We start from the raw sequence: 20,969 nt of genomic DNA, 5'->3' as shown, positions 1-20,969 counted from the left end.
GAAGATGGCTGTCATCATTTTTATTTTTAGTGTACTTGTGCTCTTTGCCTCCCAGACCATGTGCCCTCCTGTATTCTTATATTTTTGTTATAGCAAATGTCTTATTTTTATATGTATTTGCCCCCCTTGCCATATTTTGGATTCATGATTTGCATGTGAGTACCCTTCTTTGTCCATAATCTTTGTCATTCAAGTTAATGGAAAAAAATACTTGCATGGTTGCATAAATCCATTTATTTATGAACTGGACCAATTTTAGTATTGCAGCTCGAATAGTAATAATTTCATGTTTGCCCAGGGGGTGGCGAGGTACACTGACTTTTTCTCTCATATCTTTAAATATCCCCCAGATTGGCTTGGTGAAATGTATTGGAAGGCTGGTGAGCAGTAAGAAGCAGGCTACCTGCTCCACAATTTGTAGGGCTGTATTTTGGACTGGCCTTTGCCACTGCCCTACTTCATTCCACAAGTTAAAAGCCTGTGCTTGTGTCGACTGCTCCGGGTCAAAATACCAGTCCTTCACTTTAGGCACCTGCTGGTCTGGGGATGCCCTATATTTACTTGAGGCCTTGGCCTCATGGGGAAGAAAAGCTCTCTCCTCCAAGAGAGCATAGTACACCCCTTTCACTTTCCACTTAGGCACCAGCCCAATCCTGTGAGCCCCTCCCATACACTCCCCGTGTTTATTAGTTTGCCCGGTTGTGTTTTGGTAGTGGAGCCTGTACTTGGTCTTTCCAAACCCCGGGACGAACCACCCACTCAGAAACTTGGCCACGGTACTTTCCCACCTGGTTATTTTTCAGGTCTTGTCCCCTTCTCTTCTGGGATCATCTTATCCTGCTGACTACGCCACTGTCACAAGATCGGACAGGAGACATAAAAAGGTTTGGGGCAGCCACTTGTGTATTATACCATGGCTGCAAAAGGATTAATTATTGAGGAGTTGTGTCTGGTTCAATGTCCAAAACAGAATTGATGACATGTGGTAAAGATGACGGCTTCAAAAGTCTGGACAAGAAGTGACATTGTCACGGGCACCGGAACCCTGTGGAATTCCTAGTGAATGGTCTGCAGAGGATTGAGAGAGAAAGTCAGTGCACCTCGCCACCTCCTGGTCAAACATGAATTGTCACTATTCGAGGCCTTTAGCTGCCTCCCATGCACACGTGTGTGACACAGGAAACCACCTTGGATGGTGAACTGGACCACCACAGTGTCTGTTTCATTAAAACACTGTTAACTATTAAGTGCCATTTAAGAAAAAGAAAAAAATCCAGATATTAAAAAGTGTGAGTATAAAATACAGCATTAAGGACTGTATACTAAATAGCACTATATAATTTATATAATTTATAATGGGGTTCCTGGGAAACCCATCTGCAAAGGACTTACATAGGACATGGGCAAAGAGTATTATCCTATGATAGTTCAAGATTTATACCTATTAAAAAGGCTTCAGTAGTCAGTGGATAAGCCCCTTCTTTAGCAAGAGTGAGTGTGTGCAGCCTCCTGGGGACTGTAGTTCAGGCCTGCCGGAGTAAAGCAGGCCTGTCATAAATTTCTGTGCCTCAAAAGTGGAGCGTAGGGAATATAAAGGGCTGGTTTAGACCACAGCTTACACACATTCCTTGAGATATCTTTTCATGCTCTGAGCAAAATTCAGACAAAAATTCTTTCGCTATCATCTCTGTTCCAACAGTTATTTATCACAGTTATTTCTGGAAGAATTCTTTTTTTATTAATAATGTTGCTCACTTAGCCTTGACATGAAGAGTAGGCAAATGTGAATATGAGTTCTTTTAATTGTTAAAGGACTACATATAATAATGCTCTATATTCTGTTTGTCTAAGCAGAATCAGTATTCAGATGCTTTAATTGAATTTACACTAAAAATCTCTTTATTGTTAATGTTGTACTGTATCATTTTAAATTGTGTCAAATTCAATAATTGACTCAGTACTTTTTCCATTTTCCAGAATCCTGCTTATAATAACAAAAGCATCTGCATTAAAAAAGGTCACAACGTTGTTATTAAAATAAATTGGCTTACTTATAATGGCAAGCTGTTTTGGCACTTTTCTTGACATATACCCATTGCTAACTTGTTTGCTAAATCTGTCTGAGCTTGAAGTTGTACAAAGTTTAGTCAGTTCTGGTGTATTATAACCGGTGTTTCAGTAGGAAATTCATTTTCAGACATATACAGTATGTTCAGAATGGTAAAAGCAGCCATTTTTATTGAGCACTGGAGAACAAAGAATTAATAGAAAATTAAAGCAATGTTGCAGATTTTGACAGAACTGATTGCCTTCTTCGCCATGCACTGAGATGTACAGTAAGTGCAGCTCATCCATTTCATTAATGAAACCTTTTTCTAATTTTCATTGTTCATATTATTTCTACTAATTTCGAAAGCCCAGAATTTGCTCAACAGTGCTGCAGAATGAAATATCATTGTGCTAGTGGTTGCTGATCAGCTCACTGTTAAAATAATAAAGATTAATAAAATGAGTGGGTAATCAGGCAAGGCTTTTTAGAGAGATCAGTTCCTCAGTAAAAAATGAAGAATGAAATAAAAAATATGAGATACCCTTTGTCCGGGTGGAGGATAGAACAGTGAGTGGAAGTAGAATTTTGCTTTTTATTTAGCTCATTTATGCTTTTTAGAAAATTCATAGTTTGTAATACTAAGCAAATAGTAAAGATTTGTTTTTTACTGCACTGACACCCCTGCATTTGTACACCTTTGGAACGTAAGTGAAATACTTTGGTGCCAAATGCCATGTTTGTTAACTAGAAGCATATACAGAGCACAGTATGATTTGATGTATTTCCTCATGTAGACACACAGAATAGTGTTAGCAGAAACGTAATTTTCCTGCAGAGAATGCATTATCCAGCTACCCAGTAGCCAAGAGAAACAGATAACCAAATGAATGCAGACAATACATTAAGCATTTATTTTAGTGGTTTACACTTACAACGAGGAATAGTTGCAATTCAGAAGTCCAGAAAGGAAATCCTAACTTTTTGACTGCCTAGCTGAAATTAAAATATTTCTGCACTTATATCTTTAGTTACCCTAACAAACAAGCAGAATCACCAAATGTTTTGCTGCTTTCCTTTAAAGACTGCAACATACTTTATCGGTGAGTGGAGCTTTGAGTAGTGATGGTGTAGATCCTAACAGTCCCATGTGAATAAATAATCTTTATATTATATGTAAAGTATTCTCTCATTTGTTGTTCACTATTCACATTTATTCTTTATTTAGATATTCTGAATTCTTTACCTCTTTGTCTCGTTTCAAAGAAAATCATATACTAGAGTGAAATTATGATTTTGATATAAAACTTTAACAGTATGTTATCTAAAATGAGTTTAGCTATGTACTGTATATTTGAAAAGCTTTAGAGAAAAGCCATTAGTGTTACATTTCTGCAAGGGTATTCATGATTAAAGTATATTTTCTTTTTCTTTTTTTTTTAGAGATATTAAACCCGATAACATACTACTTGATGAGCATGGTAAGTAATACATTTCTTTCATATTTGTTTTAATATTAATCCAGAGGTTCCCAAGCCTTTTTGGTTTGTGACCCCGGTTTGAAATGCAAGCTTTTCGTGACCCCAGCTGATTGAAATATTGACATTCACTTCCTATTCAATACATTGTTTAATGTATTTTTTTCTACTTTTAAATTTTTCTCGTGACCTCATTAGAATATCAGGTGACCCCATTTGGGGTCGCGACCCCAAGGTTGGGAAATGCTGTATTATTCTCAAACAATGTTATACTGACTAGTAATTGTTAAAATGTTGCTTTTCACTACAATACATAGAGAGAGAGCACTATTTAATAACAAATAAAGGTTAGCTACACTAAGTCAATGACCACAGTATGTCCTGAAAAGTGTGGAGTTGAATTTGTGAGTAAACTGGGAGAAGCGGTAAAAGGCCAAAACAAACAAAAACAAAAAATAAACTGTAGCGACCATAACCCAGACATCAAAAGTCAACCCAAAGTCAAAACTGGGCAATAAGTCATAACCAGGCAACACAAGAAAAGCAAGTGCACAATATTTAGATGAACGTAAGGAATTTTATCCACAGATCGGATAAGGTGCCTAGCAAAAGGCTGACCTTGTATTCCAGCTGTTCATCAAGTCAAGGTCACGACCCTGGAGACCACACCCCTAGAGACGAGAGACATGACCCTGACAACAGTACGCAAATGACTTCTCGTAAAGAAGCGAGCTGTGAAGCATTAGTTTACAGCCTAAGTCATGACACAGTACAGTAGAACAACAGCAGTGATTTACTTCTTGCACAGCCCAAAATCACTCAAGGAATGTCTCAATGGAGTTTAACAGGCCCTGCTTAATTGAGAGCCCCCCAGCCTTGACTTTCTGAAAAAAACTCCCAAAAAACCATCAGGTTTACAGTGAAGAACATTAAATAGGGTTGTAATTACACTTTTAACAGGGTGATAATACATCATGCTTATTATACTGTATATTTAAGCATGATATAAATATATTTTAGTTCAAGAGGGACGCTTAACTGTTTAGTCCTCTCTAGCATGAAGAGAAGATTTAAACACTCTCATGACATGGAAACCCAGGATTCTGCATCCATGAAGCGGCATTCTTAATCATTGTGCCACCCTTCCTCCCACATTAGATGGAATGGTGGCACAATACAAAAACACAAGTACTGTAATGGCGCTTTTCCACTGCATAGTACAGCACAGCACGGTTCAGTGCAGCTCACCTTGGTTCGGCTCAGTTCGGCTCGGTTTGCGTTTCGACTGCAGTTTAGTACCGCTTTAGAGTGGGCGGGATTATTCACGTGTCGTTATAGTTGCGCCGCCTCTACTGCCGTGACATCATCGTAAACGCACCACAAACAAACACAACAATGGAGCCGTGTGCGCCCAAGAGCTTAGCGACCTCCTAAAAAACTTTTTCATTCCGCGTCGCCCCATCCAGCTCTCGCTGGATCCGCTCCTCGGCTACCAACGAGAGGAACGTCTGCACTTCCTCAATAGACCACGAAACAGCCATTTTTGGTTAAAACAAAATGGTGCGTCCGAACCTTCGCTGGCTGTGCTAAAAATCTAGCGGGTCTGTTGTGTCTCGTGTCGCAAGTTCAGTGACGCAGTAATGACGATTTTCTCCGGCCAACCAGTGACCAGCAGAGTTTACACGTCACGCTTTGGTAACGGTTTGGCGCGCTTGGAACCTCGGCTGAGGTGGTACTAAAAAAAGGACCAGGTACCAGGTACTGTTCCCAGTGGAAAACCCCCCAAAAGTGAGCTGAACTGAACCGTGTCGTGCCGTACTATGCAGTGGAAAAGCGCCTAAAACGTGAAATGTCTTATTAGTACTAATCACTAAATTCTCATTTCAAATTGTAAGCGCAAGAATCTAAACCCAAAATGCTGTACACAAAATTGTATTCCCTAAACACACAAGGAATTTATTTATTACAAGTATACAGAATTTGTTTTAAATGTCTTGCTGAGGGCAAGCTTTAGAGTTGATAAAAGAATAGTCCTTTTATTCCCAGTCTAAATAGGCTTAAATAATAGTGCTGGCATTATTATGTACTGTATATTAAGCAGTGACTTTTCTATGCAGCCTCAAGATTTATTGGTATCTTACAGAATTTGTTACTTTATCCACAATGCATACATGGCACTGCACAAGTTTCTTTTAAAATAGTAGCTTAGAGTGACTTACAACTTTGTCATCATGGCACCTCGCATTGTACATCTGTTTGTCACTGCCACAGTTTTAGAACGAGCAGCTTTATCAGCCTAGAGCATTTCAGTTTTTCATGGGATAGGACACAAAGCCAGATCTAAATTACTTTAGCTTTAAAAATAAACGAATCGAGACCAAACTAATTGGCAGCATAATCTTTGCTGTCTTTTTTTTTGGATGAGAGTCATTTCCTTAACATGGTTTGCTACACTAGAGTGCTAATGTATGCTGTGATAGCAACCAGATATATCTACGTAAAGTTCAGCAGATGGTGCTGGGAGTGTTTAACTATAATTAAATACATATGTAATTAACAAATGCAAGGTATGCTGTTTAAAACAGTGATAATAACCATTTTATTAACAAATATGTACTCCAATAAATATGCAATTATTTGAATATTCTGTCTAATACTTAATTAGGATTAATTCCACATTGCCTCTCAGAACAGGCCATGCCCTTTATTCCAATAATGCACCTGGTTACTCCTGTCCACACTACTGGAGTTCAATTACATCTTGGTGCCATTTAGTGAATGCCATCTGACTGGTGTATTGTACAGTTTCAGGGTTCAATACTAAAAGTGTTATTTTACAATTTTTTTTAATAAGCCTAACATTTTGTTAGTGACTAAAGACTTATGACTTCCTCATTCAAAACACTTATGTATTCAACAATAGGAATAATTATTTCTACTGAAAAAAAGAGATACAAATTACAGAAGCCTCCAAATATCAACAAAAGGGAAAATTCAAAAATTAAAATAATAATAAACATCAGCAGAAAACCACATTTAATGGGAAGGTGAACTGAAGTGAAGTCAAAAATGTTGGCCTGATTGTACCTTTCTATCTTTTATTCTGGATATGATGTTAATAAAATTGTGTGACTTAACAGCTCAGAAGACACCTATAATCTGAAAATGAATGATTATACCCCTCGCCTGACAAGAACATGTCTGCACAGACTTAACTTGGGCACTTTAAAGGGCAGAGATATTGGATTAAACCAGGAGAGCAAGATAAGTGAATAATAGAGGTGGTAGAAAGCTTCCTTAAAGTAGCTTTAAGATTTTTTTACTAATACTTCCATACATTCTGTCCCACAAAGTATTTCAATATTCATGTTATTCACGTCTTGTAGGTAAAAATGAATTTCACAGAATTAGTCTGAAGTTTTCACATGGTATAATGAATTTTTGTGTTTGTGAGACTAAATACCTTTGGGTAAAATTTCCTTCAAATGAAAGAATGCTTTAATCAAAAGGTGAATGTACACTGTAAAAAAAAAATTTGTTAAATTAACGGTAAAGTACTGGCAGCTGGGTTGCCAGAATTTTACCATAAAAAAGAAAGGTGACAATATTTCTAGGTCTATAAAAATGCTATTGTTACGATAAAAAACTCACAGCTTGGTTGCTGGAAATTTATCATAATAAATAAGGTGACAATATTTTTAGGTTTACGGTATACCTTTGTAGAAAATAACAGAAGGGAATGTTTAACCATAACCAGAAATCCATTCACTTTAAATTTGCCAATCAATAAACCATTAGAAAGTACTGTCAGCATCAAACCCCAGTACGCAGTTTGCATCAGTAAAGTAACAACAACCAATAGCAAACATGTATCATTCAATTATACACATTGAAAACAATTCAATATTTAAGGAAGTTACGGCACATTGTCTGGTGGAGAAGTAAAGTTTGTTTTTGTGGTGTATGGTGTCCTATAGGTGTGTCAGCTTATCGAATACAACCCACCATAAAGCAGTTTCCATAACTTCTAAAAACCTTCAGCATGCAGGGAACAAGAAGTATGCTAACTTTGTTTAAGATTTTTTCCCTCCTGTTCAAAGGTATACGGTTCATCAGGAACAATACAGTTAAAGGGGGTGTTTTTTATGCAAATATCGTAACTGGTGTAACTGAAACAGCGCTTTACTGTTTTACATTTTTCAGTTGTTTACCTTCGCTACTTAACAGTTTAGCTAAAAATGAAATTTATTGTAACTTCTGTATATAATTACAATCAACATTTGTGCATTGCTTTTAATTGTCTTATTTTTAAAAGAGAGCACTTTATCATTAATATTTATCCCATCAATTAGTTAAGTTTGCAAAAGGAGAAAAAAATGATCAGTTATGCAAAATGTTCTACTTTTGTGAAAATCCAGCCTGTGGATCAAAGATCAAATGTCTCTAAGACAAAATGTTATTAAAAAAAGCATCACTTGATCTTTAATTAGCGAACATCAGACTGCCAGGCCCACAGTTTAAAGAAAGAAAGGTAACTAAAGGCTCAAAAAGGATTTATTCAGTGCTTTACAAAAGTGGGGATGTTAGTGTATAGTTGGATTTTAAACAGTCAGGAGTTCTATAATTGAATTGCCTTTGTGTTATCTTGATACTCACATTTTCTTGTAGTTAATTATTAAATACACACTTACGTACACTTTCAAGTAACCTCATTACAATGCACGAGTGGAAATGTGCAAGTGTTTGGTGTTATATTCCTGCAGTATTTTATTCTGTATTAATTATGGAGTTGGGCCTCATTTTGATGCCTTGTAAATCCAGTGAAGTTTGCAAGTTTTCCCCTTCTTTGTATTCTCCTTCACCAGGCCCACCAGCTCTCTTTTCATGATGCAAAGATTCACTGATCATGTTAGGTTATTCGATAACGTAATGGGTGTATACACGAATGAGTCCTGTGATAGACTGATGCCTCATGCACAGATTTTGTGCCCAGTAAAGTCACAATTAGATCAGGTCCCCGTATCCATAAGATTGTATCAAATATATTCATGCAGTGGAGGGAAGAATGGTGCTGTCCACTGTGCCACCCTCTTTACAACAGTGACTGCCTAATTGAGTCTTTATTCTCTTCTTATTATGAACATACATAATAAGAACAGGAGAAGTGTGACAAACCGGAGAAGACCATTCAATCCATCAAGCGTATTTGCTTAGCTAAAAGTGATCACAACATCTCATCCAGATATATATTTTAACACTTACTAACGTTTCTTTCTCAAATACACGACTTAGTCGTTTGTTGCAGATTCCTACTACCCATTGGAAGTGCTTCCAGGCTTTGGTCTTAAGTACACTTCACCTTAATTTCAGCTGGTTTCCTTGAGCACGTCTTTCGCTATTTAAGGGACGTAATTCTGCTGGATCAACACTCTCTGCTGCTTTTGAAGAGCTGGGTTGACTACCCAAGCAGGCATCTCTGTTCAAAACTAAACAGGTTGGATTCCCTGAGCCTTTCAGAATAGGGTGTGCCCTTTAGTCCTAGATTGCCCTTGCTTACTGTCCTTTGCCAAGTAGAGTGGTGCATTATTGCCAATATTATGTATTAACAGCAAACGGGCCTTATTTTGTCTGAAGTGGTGATCAGCCACATGTAAAGTTAATAAATCACCTGGAAAATGGTCACTTTTTTGAGAGGTCTACCATAACTTTATTTTTGATGTTGCATACAAGTACTCTGGTAGCAGAGCTGAAATTCTTAGATGATACCATCATGTTTTTGGTAAAGTCTGACTTGGACTTTCACCTTTTATTTCTGATTTGAAGTACTAAGAGCCAGCAATAGATGTGCTTGTTCTTTACAATGTGACTCCAAAGGTAGAGCATATCTTACACCTTAATAGGCACATTTTTAATTAAAATACCAAGTGGATTAACAAAAAGTGGGTAATGCAGCCTAGGACGGGTTTTCAGATTCAACAGTTGAACAGCATGTATGAGTACAGCACACTAAAATAATTTAGAATAAAGCTGTATGTTATGATAAACATATTGGTTCACATTTGTCTTGAGTTAGTGGCCTTTAGAAATAAATATACTGCAAATGAAACAAGGTAGATTTTTGGGTAAGGATGTCTACTTATACTTCCGAACTCAATCCATGTTTAAAATGCATTTATCAACCTATGAACAGCTTCGGCCTAATGTGTGACCCCAGGCACACTAACATATTGGCTGTTCTGCTACAAACCTGTACAAAATCATTTGATCTAGAAATATTAAACTCATAGTCACACAAGTCCAACTTCCACGAACATCTGTTGTGTGATATGGCTAAAGATCCTTTGGAGAAATTGGCAATGATGAAATGGCTGATGTCCTGGAATAAGAGTACTGTGAGAGATGCAGTTCTATGTGAAACTGCATTAAGTAGAAAGCTGTAATATTTTATAAGTAGAAAGAAATCTTACTACCCAGAAATCCAAATCATTAATCCATAATATGAATTTGTAGGGCACACACCAGTAACAGATTTCTGCAGCTTGAGCCAAACTGCATTTCTAGCCTAACCAAGACAGGGGGCTGCTCTTCCATCAAAGCATCAAAGCAGGCCTCTTGAGATCTTGAGACACAGCTAGCACACCTCCATTCTGCTCTTTACCTGCAGTATACTGGATCCACATTTAGACTCACTTTTTCAAAATCAGGCTTTCATATTCTCTGCACCACATGTAGATGTGTCGTCAGTAATGGCAAAGTGCTGTCATATAGCACTTACTCCAAGCCTCTGCTCACTAGTCTTATAGAAACTATATTTTATGGGACTCATTGAACATCAAGCAATATTAATCTAACAGCAGTATTTGCAGTAAGTTAACACAGTATACCACTCAATTACCTCAATGCGAGACTTCTTCAAGTATTTTAAATATTTGTGCAGATTGATCAATAAAGTTTAGGAATGTATAGCTTGTACATACTGCAGTGAGCCGGTGCCCTGCCCGGGGTTTGTTTTCTGCCTTGCACCCTGTGTTGGTTGGGATTGGCTCCAGCAGACCCCCGTGATCCTGTAGTTAGGATATAGCGGGTTGGATAATGGATGGATGGATGCTTGTACATAACATAAGTCTAAATTTAAATAACCCCTGTTTCACATTGAGAGATGCAATTTGGGCCACCCTCAAGGACAACTGGTTTGTATCAGTCAATCAAAAGGATGCCTATCTATATTGAGCAGTCTCTGTCTTGTACAGTTTGCACTTAAAGAATAATAATTCCATATCCTGCCCCCAAGCTGGTGACACTCCTACATTTACATACATACGCGCCAGCATAAACGTGTGGCATTGAGCTGTATTCTGAACTTTACAAAAATCTCTCTAGTGGTAGGGTGGGAGAAAAATTAGTTTCTTCTTAATATAACACTCCACTTTGGGAATAAATAGATTCAGTAACACAGAAAGCTGCAATTACTTAGCAAAGGACCACAGTAATTACAGCTCTAATGGCACAGACACTTATTCTTGTCACTGTCAGGACACATAGACTTCACTGTACTACAAGTGGCCTACAGCACTTTGCTTGTGTCTGAAACCAAAAATGGGAATGGGAAACACATGTACTTTATATTGATGTTGGTTACATATCAACCAATATGGAAGACTGTAAAGTAGAAAACTAATAGGCAAAAGCAAAAAGTAAACCCTGCCACCATAAGATGCTTAAATGTTCTGGTTTGTCAGCCCATGTGTTAGAAGGGCTGACTTACTCACTTCCAAAGTACCCCCAGTGTATTCCCTCCCCCTTTCAACTCATTTTCTGCACTTCTGTCATTCCTCCTGTCATTGCGCATGGCCTTTTATCCATGAAAAGTCCTAACTATAGACTTAATGTGGCCTGGGGATCACCTTAGGCTTTATCTTGTGGTGCAAAATAGCACTTCCAGAAGGTTGGTCTTGGAGGACCCTCTTAATAGGAACACCCTGCAGTCACAGAAATTCCCCTCTTTAAATGCTAGGAGAAGAACTTTCTTCTGTACCACTTTGGTTGTATGCAGTATAATAAATAATAAATATTTACCTAGAGTGACAGAGGAGGGTACAGTGCAAAGTATAATAAATTGATGATATTATACACAATGAAATAATGGAGCTAACACAAATTAATAAATAAAGCAATGACATTTTAAAAAAGTATATAATTTTATATATATACAGTATTTTTTTTTCAATTAAGAATTAACAGATAGAGATATAATCATGTAAAATGTAAAAAATGCATCAGACAAAACAAGCAGCAATCACTAGCAGTCAATAAGGTTGAATCGTATTGCAAACAGGTTGATAGTGCAGGCATTTATTTTCATGCTAGAATCAGTAATGAGCTAATTAACTAATGAGATCAATCTGTTGTATGTTTTACCAGGTCACGTTCATATTACTGATTTCAACATTGCTACTGTGCTCAAAGACTCTGAGACGGCTACGTCAATGGCAGGAACTAAACCTTATATGGGTAAGTTCTGAATTGTTTATCACAAACTATGCAATTCTCTGCTAGTCAGTCAAACACAATTTTCTCAAACCAAGACCTATTTTGAAAATTTCATTACTCTTTAAAATCCTGCTCCTAAGAGTTTTATTTCCAACACAGGATTGTATCTATAGGAGCAATAGGGGAAGCAAAAGGGTCTGTGAAGTACATTTGTCAGGGTCAGAATTCAAGGGAAGCCACTTCATAGTGAAAGAATTTAAAGCTGGTGTAAACCATTCAAGATAGCCACTGAAGCATGTCAGGAATTGGAAAAGTGAATAATTACACCAACTTAGTGTTTAAGTTCTCATGTTTATTTTCTATCTACATGGTATTATACACAGGTCTGCATGTGCTTGACACTGTCCAGTTAGTCTGCCAACTTACAGCAGACACTCCTAATTTCTTACATCACTGCCCAACTGATGAGAAATTGTTAAGGCAAATTTAAGCCAAGGATACATTTATTTCTTTCCATTTTGTTTTTCAAAACGGCATCATTTTTTTACGGAAGCTCTGAACCACACTGTGAAAAAATTATGGGATAACCCTTATCTCGTACGTACGTGATAAAGGTTATCCCATAATTTTTTTCACTGTGCGGTTCAGAGCTTCCGTATTCTCTGCCTGGCAGTTGTGGGAAGCAGCCTGGACACAGACAGACAGACATCATTCTAAGTCCAAGAGACGTGTATTTATAATTATTAAAGTGCACAAAACCAGTGCCGCAGCACCAATCACCACAACAGTCCAGGCCAACACACAATGCCTTTCCTTCAGGCCGCCTCCTTCTCTCTTTCCAGACCTCGTCCTCTTCCACTCAACTCCAGCCCTGAATGAAGGGAGGCGGCCCCTTTTATGTTCCCCTGGATGTGCTCTAGGTGTGCTCCGGCAATCTTCTACCAACACACCCCAGTGTGGCAGAAGTGCCGGCTGTATCCCCGGAAGCACTCCAGGTGTCCCTGCTCCTCTTCCCCCCAGCACATCCTGGTGTGGCGGAAGTGCTGAGGTCCAGGGCTCTCCAGGCTTTGGGGCTCTCCCTGGTGGTGACCATGGGCCCCTACAGGGTTGAGCTTCCAAGCTCTGCACCCGTGGTCCCCAGTGAAACCAGGGTGGTTGCCCCCTCGTGGTCTGGAGGAGGCGCAAGCCCTCCTCCGGTCCTCCTGGGCGTCCCAGCTGGGTACCACCCCCAGCCGTCCGCCACACAGTCTAAAATGTTCTGATTCGAGGCTGATATTTATCACATGATTTTTATAAAACGGCACTCATGGTAAAAACACTCATGAAACAGCAACATGACAACTGCAGTGCATATGATGATACCATCACTGAACAATGGTACTAGCACTAAAACAGAAACAATCCAATTACAAAATGTAATGGTAAAAAAATAAAAAAAATAAAAAACATCAAAGAAATGTACATAGGCCATATGTTGAAGTTTGCACATTTTCTTTTTTTTAAACACATTTAATTGGAAACTCTATTATTGCCCCATGTAAGTGAGTGCAGGACAGTACATAAGTGTGCCCCTCAGATGAATGGCATTCCCTTCAGGGTTGAGCCAGGATAAGATCTGGCTCCCTGTGACACTGCAATGGACAAATGAGAAATGTAATGTGCATAATATGACAATCAATACATGAAGTTTGTTAAATGTGAAGCTGCTAATAGTAACCATACAGCATAACAGATTAAAGAATTTGTGAGAATAAAGAAGATGGACACAAAAAGCTGGAGATGGAGCAAAAAAATATCAAAATTTTAAGGAATATGCATCCAAACATTGAGCAGAGTGAGGCCTAGACGCCTATCCACCCTCTGCTTCTATCGTCATCCAACTTTACAAACCAAACTTTCATGTCAAGTGTCCAGCAGTGAAGAGATGACGTGTGAAACAATAGAGCAGGTCCAGCTCTGAAATCAGTCTTGAAGAATCCTGCTTCTTTAATCTCCATTGCATAGCAAAGAAAAATCCCCTATAAACTGTACTACACAAACAATATTTACAAAATAATATTTTTAATTAGCATCTCAGAATATTTTAGGAAAGTTGCCAGTATCTTCTTTATTGGAGTCTATATTCAGAGCCATATTGAAGGGAAGGTCAGTGTATTACTCATCTGTAATGATTTTATTGTCAGTAAAAGAGAAAAGATCCAAGTCATTATTTCTGGAAATAATCTCCTTAATTCTATTCACATCATACCACCACTGAAAATTCTATAATTATATATTTAGTATGTTGTATTTTTTAACCTTTCTGTCTTAAATTGAAGTAAGCAGGTATTAACATTACAAGTAATCATAATATAATTCTAAAAGTTAATATTTAAAATACTCCATCTACAAAAAGGTATGATGATTTTTTTTACTTTGTGTAGTTAATCCAGTGCAGATATCATGCAGTATTTTTTTTTGCTAGATAAATTAATGCTATTTTATTTGTTATGTAGTTATAGTGTGTGGTATATTGTTTATCTAAGTTAATGATCAGTTCATATATTAAGGTCAGGGTTAGGGTTTACCTGGGATTAATAAAGTATCTATCTATCTATCTATCTATCTATCTATCTATCTACCTTATCATTACGCCAGCTGTTTGTGGCTAGAAATAAGACAGAAAACCCTGATTCACAGTTAACCTTCATCTCGCTTAAAGATATTAGATGTTAGGACATTTTTGACCCTTCTGATGGGCTGTATGGAACAGTAAGTAGAATCATACTCAGTTAACTGACATAATTAGATGTATTTTTGTTGCTTTCCTCTATTATGTGCCATTGATTCTTTGCACGAATTCCAGTAGTAATATTGTTGTTGCTATTTTCATATGAAAACATACCATCATTATATTAACTTTTTTGAATAAAACATTTTAAGCTGTTGTAATATAGATATCATGTTTAGAACTCTGTTCCATAGCTTTAACCAACCTGAAAAAAAACATAGAATGTAAGTCTTAAAGCAATAAATTCAAAGAATGTATATCTATCTATTAGATTAAGTTTTCCTGCTACTAAGGTTCCTTCAACCAAAAGGCTGAATGAATGTTTGAAAATGAATCTGGCTTAATTTTGATGTAAGCGATGAGTCAAGAAGAGCAAAAAATTCACCCATCAGTTCAATCTTTGGAAAATTCCTTCTAGTCATTTACTTTGGTTGAGATAAGTTTTATTTTTTTGTTTAGTTAGTAAATATTCAGCATCATTAATGATTTAATAATGTCATACATGGAGTATAAACACGTGAGTCATTCTGATGTCTCTGGAATAAAAGTCTAGAGGGAATTTTGGTACACCACTTACATTAATTAAACGTTAACAGTTAATCCCAGATGCCTAATTGCACAAATAAATCTGCGTTGATCATTTGTTGACATTTCTCTTACTATTTTCCCATTTTTCCAGGCCATGTACCCTTTCTTGCTCCTCTGTTTGTATTCCATTCCGCACTGAAATCAGAATGTGTATTGTTCCGTAAACTTGATACAAATTATGTTAAAACCAGTAACGGCGTACTGCACGATAACATGCAGTGAATACACTTGACTTTGTTTCGCTGTACGTTTAGCATTTGTTTATTCAGAGGTTGATGCGCTTGCTGCTTCCTGAGCAGCTCTTCTTTTCTCCACCCTAGCGGCCCACTTCCCTTTTTTTGTCGACATCTTTTCATGTTAAAACTGATTAAGTCAGTGTTTGTGTTGTAATTGCTTAGTACGTTTTCGTTAATTTTTCACTTAAGTCTTCAATCTGCGTCAAGAATGATTTAAGATATGAACAGGTAGAGGTAGTGATGGCGAAGGTGGTAGGAATGAGAATGGCAACCGCACACATGTGCCGCACTGCCACCCTGCTGCTGAGAGTTGATTCTACAATAAAATAAAATAAAAATGAAAAGAGTAATAATTCCAAAACTGTTTGCTTTTAATATAATGTTGTGGTTACAGAGTTTCAGTGTAGTATATGTGTACCAAATGTTTGGCTACAGTTTATTTGATATTTGCCCTTAACCTTTCTGGGTTGACTTATGACCTTGGAGGTCAATCATCACCCCAAAAGCAGATAGTAGAGGTCATGTATATGTGTACAAAATTTCAGGTCTATAGGTCAAACGGTTTGCAAGCTACAGGTGATTTAAAATCCTGGACAGACAAATGGCCAGCCACGGTAGCGCATTATACAAGAAGATCACCCGCACATGTAATTCATTACTAAGCATCTTTATTTATTTAGCCACTCTTAACTGTCCCTCTTGATCCTGAGAGTGTTTGCAAAGCCCTTTTGAACTCCCTCCTGCTCTTCTTCTTTTGTTTTATATTGCCAACTTCTATCATTTAACTGAAAGTAATCTTCCCAAAATGTCTCCATACAGAGTGTTCATGCCTGCTCTTTGATCATTGTTTAAACACACTGCTGTAGCGAGCCTGTTAATGTCCTGTAGAAGACCAGAGATTACTACCTCTGTAATCACTAACCCAGGCCTACTGTGGACATCTTCGATTAATTACACCCTGCACTTACAATGGGTTTTTATTTCTGTGACTGTTCCATTCTACTTAGAAGTTGTATGTGTGCTGAAAAGATGGAGACTCTCAAGTAATACTCTGACATCTGTTTTTCAAATATAATTTGGCATTTTTATGGAATCGGCAATGATAAAACACAGAGGAATGGATTTAGTTACTGTAATTTTATATGTACTGTGACTTAATTTGTTAATATTTTAATATGACTATAAAGTTAATCTGTGGAAAAAATATTTAAGAAAGGTGGTGCTGTATTATAAAATGACATTTAAATTTTGTTAATAACTTATTGAACTTCTTCCACACACATTACAAAGAATAGAAATAAAATAAAATACCTTAATTGACAGAGACAGCGATCTTTTGAAACCAATAACTTTATATTTTAAGTATTAAAAGGGCCAAATTACCCATCAGTGTTGCATCAACTTTAACTGCATAGCGACATAACTAATCAATTTACAAATCTGTTTACTGCAGTCCAGGCTGTGGGTGTGACAAGACCCAGTCCATCGCAAGGATCAACAGTTTATATTACACACAGCGTTTCCCACAAAGTGATTTAAATACCGTATCGAGTGCCTGTGCATTGTTGTGCTCTGAAGCTCAGTGTTGCACAAATAAAGCTCTTTGCAAACCAGGTGTTATTTTAGAATTGTTAGAAGAATGGCAGAGTTTCCAAAACAACTTAATAGCTTGAAAGACAGCTTGGTAATTCTCCCAGGAAACTACTGTCTCATTCAGTAGAATGTAAAGAAGTCACTGCCAGAACTGCTGTTCTGCTGGGGAAAAAGGAAGGCCCCTTTCGTTGTCTGAAACAAGAAAGACCTCTTGCATTACATAAGCAAGGATTTATTAAAGACTTATAACAACATAACAGGTGAGACTGACAGTAGCATCAGTGTAGTATCAATCAATCTCGTATCAAAGTTATTTAAATCCATAGGAAAATGAGTTTTCTTGCAGCAAAATCAACATACATAATTGTGGAAGTAGTTAATGTAGTCAGTAATGAATTGTGCCTGTTTTCTGCAAATTTAACATTGTCCAAGAAGAAAGACAAAATGTGGTTTCATCCATCCACAAACCATTTGCAAATGTTGTATCATGCACATTTCAGAGCTTTGTCAATATACTGTGATTAGCAGCTTATTAGAGTCTAGGTTCAGCTGCATATTTTGCATGAAAATGGTGATGGACCGTAGTAGAATTTCCTGGTACACGTGCCGACATCTCTAACATGAACATTATGTAATTAATTATATCTCTCCCTCTTTTGCTGATGACTAGTGAAATATGCATTTTCACACACCTTTCAAAGTCATAAAAATTGAATCAAACAATGGGATGCGGATGTTTGGTCTGTCTCAATCGGTCTGATACCACCTGAAATTATCACCATCAAACAAAATACGGCCATATTCATTTAAAACCAAGTAAAGTGAGAACCTCTCAACAATGCACTGGTGAGGAAAATTTATTGACTATGAAATGCCTGAATGGAAATAGCAATACCTTGAGTTTAGAACTGAATGGCTAAAAAGACAAGTCCTGATAGAATGGACAGAACATGCAAATTACACACACTGCACATCTCAAACTGCACACTGCACATCTGCGAGCAGCGCTAACTACCACATAGCCAGGTGTTCAATGTTCAGAGCAAAGCCAACAAACAATTGAAAAGAAAAAATGATTTTCTATACCTGCTTTTTCCACACCAGGGTTCTGCACCTCTTTGAAACAGGAGCATCGTATTTCTGGTTTATTTTTTAGAAAGTGGAAAGATCAAAGGCTTCTTTGGTGGCTTTTTCAAATTGTTTCAACGGTGCTTGAACATCAAGATGCAGCATAATGTCTTGTGAATGATACATTCCTGATATTGAGCTCGTTTTTCAAATTATTGTGGCTACCTTTAACAGTGCAACTGGTACTAGACTTTGTGCTACATGTCCTCAACTGGGAAAAGCTCTACAAGAATTACAAAAGCATAATTAAAACAACAACAACAGGCAGTTCTCATTTAACACAGTCAATGAACTTCAAGCCCCATTGCTAAACTGGGAAATTCAGGTTGTACATACTCACAGACCCCCAAAGGTATAGATAACATTACAGGGCCAATTGGTCTAGTCTCTCAGCTGAAAACAAGCTTGCAGCTCCTGGCATAAATAACATTTTCACATACTGCAAGAAAAAATATTTTACACTGAACATCTGGTAGAAAATTGGAATTGAAATTGCTTAAGAAGACAAAGCTGAGGAATGTAATAAGCATTTAAAAATAAGTTCAACTACTGAGAGAAATTCATTACTTATTTTGCACAAAACCAGGTGAGACTGTCCCCCACTGTCCCATAATGTAGAAACACTACTGAGTAGGACCTTGTTAACTGATTACGATTTTCTTCCAGCATGAAGCTTGCCAGTATGAAAGAAAAAAACTACTTTCGAGCTACGAAGGGTTAAAAGCTGTTCTACTATAGTAAAAGGTTTTTAATACAGGGGCCTGTCGTAAAACAAGGTGAAGTAAGCTGAACTAGTGTAACTTCCTTTTCTAGGAAAACATCTGTTAGACACAGGAAAGATGACCTTTCTTTCTTTGGGGCCCCTCTGAAACTTACACAGAACAGAAATGGTTGGCCGAATTGCGCAATTTAAAATGAAATGCATAGGTAAACATATTATGCTTATTGATAAGTAAGGGCAGGGGGAAGGAGGAAAATTATTAAAAGCCAATCGAAAAAAGGAGAACTTTGCTCTTCTGCCTTGCAACGTAGAATCCATGTACTCATCTGTGACTGAATAAAGACTGATTGATTGAATTATTCATAGGAGATCTCCTTCCACTCCAGCTATTCCAGTTTAACACTGGCTTCATAATTACATTCCTTTTCCATGTTCTTGTTGCGATGCTGCTCACTATTGGAGAACTAGCATGATCTTAATAAGGTCTAGGACTAACCTCCCACTTTCTAATAAATTAGTTAAATAAGTTCTTACTGTTTAATTTACTATATTTCTCTGAAACTTTTTATAACATTCTCATACTCACTTAATTAGATTTTGGGTCATGTAATCCATGGGCTGGGCATCAGTCCATTTGCAGTGTGAACTCACCATTTAGTTTCGACAATTAACCTAACTTGCATGTGTTTGGAGGTTGGAATGGAAAATAAGACCACCTGAAAGAAAATGCAACATGGACACATTGGGAATGGCCATACTCTGCATAAGCAACAACTGAATATGGAAGTCAAACTCAGAAAACTGGATCCATGAGGCGGCAGTTCTGATCATTATACTGTAGTCACCAGGCAGTACCACTAAGCCCAAAGCCTCAGACACAGTTTTCCCCAACACAATTCCGTGTTTAAATAGAAGATATTTATTAAACTAAAGCACCCTTGCAATAATCCTCCTAGAGTGTCGCCCACTGCCTCCCAAGTCTGACTTCCCGATGTGAGGCGGCAGGTTTCTTTTTAAGACTGACCCAAGAATTCTTCCAGTGCAACAGTGTGTCCCCTTGAAAGCATTACTAGATCATATGTCAACAAGGGAGGTCCTCCTCCAACAGCCCCCTCTAACGGCACTCAGGGACCCCAAAAGGGTTATACTTCCAGACTCCAATTCCTCTACATCCCTGTGGGTCTCCAAACTGGGATATCATGGGAAGACCACTGCCACCTGTTGTATGGGGGATGAAAGGGCACTTGGCCTCTGACTTCCACTGGAAGCCATTTCCTTGTCCAGCTGTTGTCCTTGCCTTATCTGTCCTTCCACACTATCTTCCATCCCTGATGCACTCCTCTAACCCTAACCCTGTTCTTCTTCTCAGACACTTACAATACCGTCATAACACCATAGGTTGTTGACTGCACTATTGACTACATAAACTTCTGTATAGACATTGTAGTTCCAGTAAGAACAGTACGCTGCTATGTTAACAACAAGCCATGAATTGCAAGTGACATCAAGGGCCTTTTGAACCAGAAGAAAAGTGTTTTTAAAGGCAATGATCAGCATGAGCTCAAGAGCGTGCAAAAGGTACTCCGAGTCCAGCTCAGGGCAGCGAAGGAGCAGTACAGGAGAAAGCTGGAGCAGAAGTTGCAGAATAACAGCATGAATTAAGTGTGGGATGGGATGAAGAACATCACTGGCTACAGCTCGAAGCGGGGTGCCATCATCAAGAGAGACGTGGAGAGAGCAAACCAAATGAACAACATCTTTATCAGGTTTGACCACCCTAACCCGCTCTCACCTCGGAGTACTGCACCCTCCACCCATCCTTCTGCTGATACCAGCATAGGAGAGACATCCCCACCCACAATTACAGCAGCCTAGGGGCCTCATGTATAAACGGTGCGTAAGCACAGAAATGTTGTGT

General features: G+C 37.9%; 1 protein-coding gene across 2 annotated transcripts in view; it reads left to right on the top strand.

The window, feature by feature from the left end:
- The window catches only part of LOC120527722 (serine/threonine-protein kinase 32B-like), a 307,820-nt gene that overhangs the window by 224,813 nt on the left and 62,038 nt on the right, over nt 1-20,969 (top strand). For both annotated transcript variants that reach the window (XM_039751472.1, XM_039751473.1), the window contains 2 exons: nt 3,491-3,528; nt 11,947-12,036. In XM_039751472.1, the coding sequence (XP_039607406.1) occupies nt 3,491-3,528; nt 11,947-12,036 (128 nt within the window). The remainder of the gene's footprint in view (nt 1-3,490; nt 3,529-11,946; nt 12,037-20,969) is intronic.

The sequence above is a fragment of the Polypterus senegalus genome, chromosome 4 (assembly GCF_016835505.1).
Source record: "Polypterus senegalus isolate Bchr_013 chromosome 4, ASM1683550v1, whole genome shotgun sequence".
NCBI classification, from domain to species: Eukaryota; Metazoa; Chordata; class Cladistia; order Polypteriformes; family Polypteridae; genus Polypterus; species Polypterus senegalus.
The sequence above is the reverse complement of the archived record's forward strand: the minus strand, read 5'-3'. Positions and strand labels throughout refer to the sequence as shown.